At 53.4% G+C, this 8657-nt stretch overlaps 1 protein-coding gene across 33 annotated transcripts in view; it reads right to left on the bottom strand.

Moving 5' to 3' along the window:
• The window catches only part of PTPRF (protein tyrosine phosphatase receptor type F), a 332623-nt gene that overhangs the window by 10047 nt on the left and 313919 nt on the right, over positions 1 to 8657 (bottom strand). For all 33 annotated transcript variants that reach the window (XM_085512298.1, XM_085512304.1, XM_085512291.1 and 30 more), the window contains 2 exons: positions 4453 to 4576; positions 3068 to 3243 (listed from right to left, as the gene is read on the bottom strand). In XM_085512298.1, the coding sequence (XP_085368424.1) occupies positions 3068 to 3243; positions 4453 to 4576 (300 nt within the window). The remainder of the gene's footprint in view (positions 1 to 3067; positions 3244 to 4452; positions 4577 to 8657) is intronic.

Below are 8657 nucleotides of genomic sequence, written 5' to 3'. Positions count from 1 at the left end.
GTGTGTTTACAGGGGAATGTGTGGGAAGGGAAACAACGGGCTTAATTAGAAATCAATGAACTTCTGCTTTTTAATTGAAGGTGCTTTAAGCAGGGTGGGGTTCTGTGCTCTGGCTCTGTGAGCAGTGCAGCCCAGGCTCTGAGGGCTGCATCTACCCCATCTACCCCGGCTTCTGGGGCGGCTCTCAGGGTGCCCTGCCCTGGCAGAAGCTCCTGTCCCAAGGCTGCCCCATGGGTGCCCATCAGCCACCTGAGAGTCCTTCTCCCAGCCTGGGAACAATGCAGCATCCTGTGAGCTCTGTGCCAAGCTGTCCCTCAATGCAGAGTGCAGGGGACACTGCAGGTGACTGGCACAGCATATCCCCATGTCTGACCCGTGCCATGAGGACAGCGGTGCCCTCCTTCCACCCACATGCTCTACGCCACGTGTGCTCAAGCACAGAACAAACTTCAGAGGAGTTCCCTGCGAGGGATAATAGCAGCGCCTGGGCTGGTAATTGAAAATTATTTATTCATGACCAGATAAGAGTCAGTCACATTTTCTGCCAAATTTACCCATAATGTTTATGCCCCATTTTCAAGCTCTGTAAATTTTATGCTGAAGCCGATGCGCTGTGGCACTAAAGCAGATAAGAGATGTTTTCTTCTGGCAGCGCTTGCTTCTCATTAACTTAAGGAACACAGCAATATCCTGAACAGCCACTTATGGCAGCTTTGCCGAGTGGTTCCCGGCCCTCCCTTTTGATGTCCCGTGCCCAAGAACAGCCGGGCACCTCTCAGCTCCTGGTCTGGCTCCAGAGCTCCAGCTGGCACCGCTGCCCATGGCCTCCTGCCCTGGATCCACCTGTCTGGAGACAAAGCACCAAGAGGGGCTGCACCTCAAGTATGAGCCTGGTGCTGGGACAGGAGATCTCCCCTCCCTCTGCTCTGCTGCTCTTCTGGGGATAGCCCAGGGTGGGAGAAACCCTGCTTTAATGCTGCTCTAGTGCAACACGCCCCGGCTGGGACACGCCGCGCTCACAGCTCCGGGAGAGCTAATCTACAATGTGTGTTTCTGAACTGCCACTGAATGATTCTGAAACTGATTGTAAAGCTTTGAAGGTAGCTAAATTGCACAATTCAGCCATTTCTATCCTTTATGTGTCTCTCGCTTTGTGAAAACATGAAAAAGGGAGGATGATTTGGACCATCAAGCCAGCTGAAATTGCAGACCATAAAAGCTGATGCTCTTTAAAGATTTTTTTTTTCTCCCCTGCAGCTTGGGAGCCCTTTAAAGCAGTGTCACCCCCACAGGGCTGCAAAGCTGGTGCTGGTGCTGGGCAGCTTATCTGCAGGCAGCAGCACTGAGAGCACCTGGCCACGTGGCCCCACGGCTGAAGACACAGCCCTGTGCCTGAGACTTGCAAGGAAGGTCACCTGTGTGTAAGGTCATAAGGTGGCCATGCCTGGAGCAGAGCCCTCAGCAGCACACCCAGCCATGCAGGCAGCCTGCAGCCTCCACCAGGGCTCTGGTCACCCCCTGCCCACAATGGGATCTCGTCCTGCCACCAGAGCCTGCCCTGCTGCACGCACCGTGACTGGGACAGAAACCAGCACCCCCAGTCACCAGCACCGCGGGAGGTAATTATAGGATGACACAATGGGAGTGTGCTTATGGGGAGATAATGCACAGCTCAGTAGCACAGACGTGACAGGCAAAGAGAAGTGCCTGTGGGGTCACAGGGAACCTGTTATCTCAGAGAAACACTCACCATGCGAGTGCCTTCCCCCAACCAAGCAGCCCAGAAGCTGAGTGAGTAAGGACTCCGGGCACAGATTTGCTTGGCAACCTACAAGGGTTTTCCTCACACTTCAAACATATGCCACACAAATGCTACAACACAAAACAAGTCCCTGTATGACCTGTGCTGCGGGGGGCGGCCATCTGCACCTTCAGACCCCACTGAGCTCAGCGCTGAGTGTGTTCCCCTCCCCGCTGGGGCAGCACACAGCCAGGCTGGACCTCTTGGAGGCAGCTCCTGTCCAAGGAGTGCTGCTTTCCCCTGCAGGCTGCAGGGCATCTGCTGAGCCGGGGAAGCCTGTGAACAAAGCCTATTTTTGTACAGGCAGGAAAAGCAGATCTGTTTTGCCATGGTGATCTGTTGCTCCAGCTGCTTCCTCACAGCCAGCGTGGGCTGGGACACCCCTGTGAGCAATTCGGCGCTGAAGCTTTGAAATGGAGGAGAGCACGCGGGCAAAAGTTTCTAGTGAACCCAAACTTGACAGCTTCTGCTTCTCAAGAAGGATCTTATTGGGCTAAAAATAGCCAATGCTTCACAGCTTGAGCGCACAGCCCCTTCTCCTGCTGTTGGTATGGCAACGCTAAAATATTCCTCAAGCACAAACGCTCACCACTAGAATTTTTACAATTTGGAACAAGCGGAGCCACCTCTTGCTCAAGCAGGCTGTGCCCAAAGGCTGCATTGGGGTCCGAGAGCCCTCAGGTCACAGCTTATCAACTCCTGCCTCGAGGCTGAACAAGGATTGCTGTCGTGAGCTCCATTTGCAGTGAAGGCTCTGCTCCGCTCCTTCCCCTCTGCCTCGCGCTCTCCCCACGGTCTGCAGGCAGCTTTGCATTTATTACATCAGAATATCTAATCTTGGCAGCACGAGCCCAGCATTTACACATGTTGTCATTGGACAAGGCACAAATTAGCCTTCTCGTTGCAATGAGACCCCGTCAGCCGCTCCCCTGCATCGCCAGGAACCTGCCAGGCTGCGGGATGCTGCCAACACCACCTGCCCACCGCCACCCCCAGCTCCTGGGACTGTCAGCACTCCCCATGGCACAGCTTTCCTCTTTGTGAGGTGGGCAGGGAAGGGATGGGTGTGCATGCAGACATGCAGGCAATGCAGAGGCTATTGAGCAGAACAGTGACAGGAAGCTCTGCCACCACCCTGCCCCACCACTAGATGCTCACAGGGCACTTATGGATGGTAGTGCTGGGGGACCTGTGCTTCCTGGGCTGCACAATGCTGCATCCTTCTCTCCTGCCCACACCAGAATATAGAGGAAGCACACACTGTACCCTGGACTTCTCCTCCAGCCTGGTCATCATGACGATCGTTGCTGTTCTCTGCTCCCACACCATTCTCCAGAAGTCACTGAGGGTTTCAGGCAGAGGTCCCTGCGTCGCGATGTAGGCGTTCTGCTTCCGATAGCCATCAATGTAATTGGCGTTGATGTAATCGCTGCCTGGGACCCCTGAAGAGGAAGAAGGCAGTGTTACTCCAGGGACAGCGTGTGACCCTGTGCCTATCCCTCTGTTGGGTCCTGTGGGCAGGGAAAGAGGCTGGCACAGTCACTGGGCTCTGAACAAGGCTCTGTTACAGGGTGATGCCAGAATCTCTCCCTGCAAAGGGCATGAAGGGTGCCTGAACAAAGAAGAACCCTTTGCAACTACCACATTAATGCAACAATCAGGCAGTACCAAAGCAGAGAGACAGCTGCCAGCAGCACACAAAGGGAAGTTCACAAGCAGGAATATTAAGGAGCTCGTTTGGCCCCAAGCAACTGATTGAAATAATTGTCTTAAATTCACCAGCTATTTGCTTTGGTCCTGAAGCACCTTTTAGCATTGAGGCCACTAGCGGGGGATGTTGGGCAAGGGATGTCCTCCTGCCTCTCCAGCACTCCAGAACCAGACATCTTCCTCCACCACCCGACTCCTCCTCAAGGTCAGGCCCCGACTGCTGCCCACTGGTGGAGGTTGCTCCAGCCCTCGCCCTGCCTCCATCACCTCGAGAAAAGGACTTTCTTGTACAGGCTTTTAAAATGCAAATGCCTAGTTGCTAAAATGAATGCGGCAAAGCAGGGGCCTGGAGCTGCATTTCCCAAATCTGCTCAGCATGGGCTGTGGGGAGGGAAAGCAGCAGGAATCTTCTTGTCCCAAAAGGAGAGTACATCTGCATTTCATTAGAGGAAGAAAACAAAGCTGGAGGGCTCCCTTTTGCCCCTTTGTCTAGGACAGCCTTTTCCTGCAGGTCCTGACAGCCTCCAGCACAACAAAGGCTATGGGCAAGTGGCAGCAGTCAGAGTGCAGCCCCTCAAAGGGCTGGGACCTAGCAGGGCTCTCCAACGTGGCTCCGAGGAAGAAAGCCACCACCAACAGCAATGGTATATTACTGGCAACGAGAATTCCCCCGTGTGTCCATCCCACAGCTGCCTAACTGAGGGGTTTGCCTGTGATCCCTGCAACACAAGCCTCCATATCACTGCTGCTCACAGGTCCTGCTGTGTAGGACCAATTGGATTCCCCCCCTGCTCCCCCAGGGGATCAGTGGTGCATTAGCATTAGAAAAGCCACTTCCATCCCAAGAAAAAGGATGCAGGGACCACCTGTATGCAAAGCCAGAACAAGAGATGGCCCCCTGCTATTGCCAGGCTCAGCCACATGCTGGGAGTCACTCTTACCATCGATGGAGGTCAGGATGACTCGGGAGTGATCATAGGCAATCACGTTTGCATAGCGGTTTTTCGGTTTGTTCACTTCCAGGTTGGAGTTCTCCCAGGTGAACTGCTGCCCGGGATCGATGGACTGTGGAGAGAAGAGGGAGGGAGAGAGACAGCAGTGGTTACACACAGTGGGATGGGATGCTGCAGCACACAGCGCTTACCCAGGGCAACTGCATTTCTCTGCACATCTCCCCCAGCACAGACACAGCTTCCTGGGGTGTCCAAGCCAGATAATCACACCAAAGCATGGTCCCCAGTGGGATTCATCTCCAGGGATTGCATGCAAAGCAGCCCTCGATGGCTGTGGATGCGCCTCCATCACTACCTTTGTGGTGTGCTCATCCTTTCCTCCAGATCGACCCATCAGCAGCAATCTGGTCTCATGCCAGGGCTCCACAGAGATCTGACTGTGCAGCTCTTGACCCATTGGTTTTATTAGATCTTGAACTGCAGTTTGCTGAAATACAGTGACCCCTGGGTATCTCGTGCCCCAGGAGCTCTGGTTATTAGTGCCCTGCAACAGAGCCTGTGAGCTTATGCCAGGGAACAGTCATGAAAATTGATAGGTTACTATTCACTGCTCCAGCTACTTATGCAATGTAAACATCTCCTGTTTGAGTTAATAGACTGACAAGGAGCAATAAACCCGGAGGAGAGATGCAGTTACAAATCCTTACGTCCCATGTGCCACCTGGAAAGCACGCACCCCAACACTTCAGGTGTGCCCACACTTCAGCACCTGTCCTGGCTCCTTCATGGCCTGACAGCCCCAGCAGCATTTCTGCACATCCAGCACAGAGCCAGCCTGTGTTCAACTGCCCCCAGGCCACTGTCCTGCCCTGCAGCAGCAGGAGGAGAGCCCAGCGCCAACGGAAACACACGGGAGGATGTGACATCACAGCGACGCTAATAGGTAGTTTGGGAAATGTAGGATGTAAATAGACATTTCCAAACTGCAAGCCTGTAATTTTCTATTATTAGTGTAATAAGCAGGCAGCAGCAGCAGCAGCAGCAGCGCTCAGCAGCACTGCGGCGGGGATGGTGGTAGTGAGCTGGCACGCAGCTGTGAGCCCAATGCCATGGCCCTGCAAGGCCCTCTACCCCAGCACAAGAGCCACAGAACAAGAGCCACAGAACAAGAGCCACAACCCTGCGGCACTTTGCTCTGCAGTTGCTCTGGCTCAGTCTCCAACTCAATATCAAAAGGCTGCAGGGCTGCCTGAGTGGTGGGAGCTGCACGCTTTGCCCAACAAGTGTGTGTCCTGCAGGGTGGTGGGAAGGGTTTGTTCCTGAGGGATCCCAGAGCCCCTTGCTGGGGAGCAGCACCAAGGCGTTGCCATTAGGGTTAATTGCTTTGATGTGCAATGAGGATGTGCTGAAATGGTCTAATCATCATCAGCCTCTTCAGAGGGCAAACAGGTGAGAAAGTCAGAAGTAATACAGCACCTGAGTGCAAAGAGGGTCTAATTAAATACTCCTGCAAATTAGTGACTCATTTAGAAGTAAAATGATTTAATTTAAACTCTGGTGATGAATTAATGTACACCTGTTCCACCCTTTAAAGTGAACAAATGAGTAAATAAACAGGAGGATGATGGGCTGCTTGGAGTCAGGCTAAAGCCCATGACACAGAGTGGTGTTGACAAGCCCTGTCCCATCACAGGGCGATGCTCTGCAGTCCCAACTCACAGCAGCACTGCCTTGTTTCCCCTTGTTCCACACTAGCCTGGCACTGGGAGGCTGCCCAGCTCCTTTCTTGGACCTGCAGGAATCACTGCTTCATCCCAAACTTGATCAGAGTAATGCTTTCAGCTCAACCTTCCTAGAAAGCAGAAGGGCTGAGAAACTGGAAGGAAATGAGCCAGGAGCAAACTTAAAAGCACCAAGACTTTTAGTTTTGCTTTGCTTTAAAGTGACAGGGGAGATGTTGTAAGACAGCAAGTGCAAATTAAGAAAAAGCCCAATTAGTAAAACTCCTCCTTCCCAGCATGGAAGTGCAAGGAGCAATCTCTCTGAAGCAGCTCAGGGATCCCTGCTGTTCCTGCCATCAACTTAAAGAAGGAGCCAGGCCATTGAAATGGGAATGGGAAAAGGCTCTTTCCTCGATAGACTCGAGAGCACTTCATAAATGCCTCAAATATGTCCCTGGGTGCCAGTTTGCCTCTCAGCTGCCTTGCACTGTGGGTGAGCTGCCCTTCTTTCTCAGTGCAGCTCCAGAGCCCCTCCACGTGCGGAGCCCCTCAGCTGCAGATGTGGGCAGTGCCATGGGGCAGGGACAGCTTGGCTACTGTTGGCTACCACTGGCCGTGGCCCTGTGCTGCTTTGCAGCCCATGCTGCTGCTCAGGGGCACGGCTGGGGTAGGCTGTTAGTGCTTCGTGGCCTCCAGTGAAATCAACCACATTAGCACAGGCATTGACCGCTGTCAATCCACGCTACGTCTCAAATGAGGACATAATGCGCTCCCAAATCAATGGCTGGCAGCGCTTCAGCCTTATTATTTCCATTACCGGAACGTGAGCACTGTGTGCCTGCCAGGCCACTTCCCGAGTAGCCCATTAAACTCACCGTGTGTGGCTCCCCTGCTGCCCTCAGAGCCCTGCAGCAGCATCCCAGGGCTCACCTGAGCACTCCAGCACTGCTCTCTGGGCAGGGGGTGCTGCCCCTCGCTGGGGTTGCAGAGGTGGGAAATGCAATGTCCTTGATTGCTGCAGGTGCGTTTGCACCACTGCAGGCTTCCCCCAGTCCAGGACAGGATCCTGCCCATGTCCCCAGACTGCAGCATGGAAAGGTGGCCCACAGGAGGAGCTCCAACACAGCCACAGCACCGCCACGGCTGCTGATAAATAATTAACAGCTTTGGCCTCCCTTCTCCTTATTTAATTCCATTAATCCCACACTGTAAATTCACTATAGCTCTCAATGTACAGTAAAAATGAAATACCCCCAGTTCACAGAATCACCGAGGCTGGAAAAGACCTCCAGACTCATCCAGTCCTGCCATCCACTGTTATAGCCGGCAGGAGCTGCTGCCAGGCCATCACCCCTCACTCCCACCAGCTCTGCAGCTGGGTCCCTCCGGTAGCACCACAGGAGCAGTGGGTGTAGCATGGCCCCTTAAGCACAGCCCCCCTCCCAGATCTGCTATCTCCACATCCCTGCTGCATCCCACCCTGCAGCCCTCCCAGCACATCCCCAAGGGCAGCTGTCGCTGTGCCAAACACGGGGACAAGATGACAGCAGACTCACTGCACCCGCACTCCTCCTAGGCAACAACTGGGCTCTGCAAACCCACCCCAGGTTCTTTTTTTGCAGGTAACTCCAATGGGAAATGACTGTTCTGATGCCCACACGCTGATGAGGGGTAACTGTTCCTGCTTTGGGGCCCACCCCAGTGTCAAACACCCTACGAGCCTGTCATGTTCAGTGTAATTTCTAGCTGATGAAGAGTCAAACACAGCAGAATCCAGGGGAAAAAATTACATGCAACAATCAGCTACTTAATAGCTGCTTCAACATGAAAAGCACAACTGATTGGTGCTCTCAACCAGCCATGATACTCTAAAGAAAGAGAAATGAGAAGAGAGTGGCTCATGAAAACAGCTCAGAGAATTTTCTTAATGCTCTTTTTTTTTTTTCCCCCAACACAGCTCCCACATCTCAGCATTATGTTGTGGGCTCCCAGCAGTGCCAAGCCAGCAAGGGGCTGGGAGTGCCTGGGTGCTTGCTGCATCCCCACTGCATGGCAAAGGCACAGCCTGGCTTAACCCTTCTGCTGCACTCCAAACTGAAGGCTCAAGGTCGACTGGTACGTCTGCACACTGGCATCCCAAGCTGTGACACTGAAATGCCACCAGTTCAGCTCCAATCTGGACCAAACTGCAGAAGGACAGCAAAGCCCCTCACTAGGCACCTTGAAGCAAACGTGAGCTCCATGCCTGCTTTAGATACGCACAGCTCACCCTCTGAACCAGCTGGAATTTGTCCCTCTCCTTCTCAGTGCAGAGATCTGCATTCCCTTTCCTGGCATATCTAATCTTACCTCGTGGGCAAATGTTCTGATCTCATCTCATCTCATCAATCAGTGCAGGTATTCAGTGGGAAGGGGCAGCCACAGGCGCAGGCAGATCACGATTCTAACAGAAGTATTAACACCTGCAAAGGC

This window comes from Coturnix japonica, chromosome 11 (assembly GCF_054131305.1).
Source record: "Coturnix japonica strain WE chromosome 11, WE-NBRP24, whole genome shotgun sequence".
NCBI lineage: Eukaryota > Metazoa > Chordata > Aves > Galliformes > Phasianidae > Coturnix > Coturnix japonica.
The sequence above is the reverse complement of the archived record's forward strand: the minus strand, read 5'-3'. Positions and strand labels throughout refer to the sequence as shown.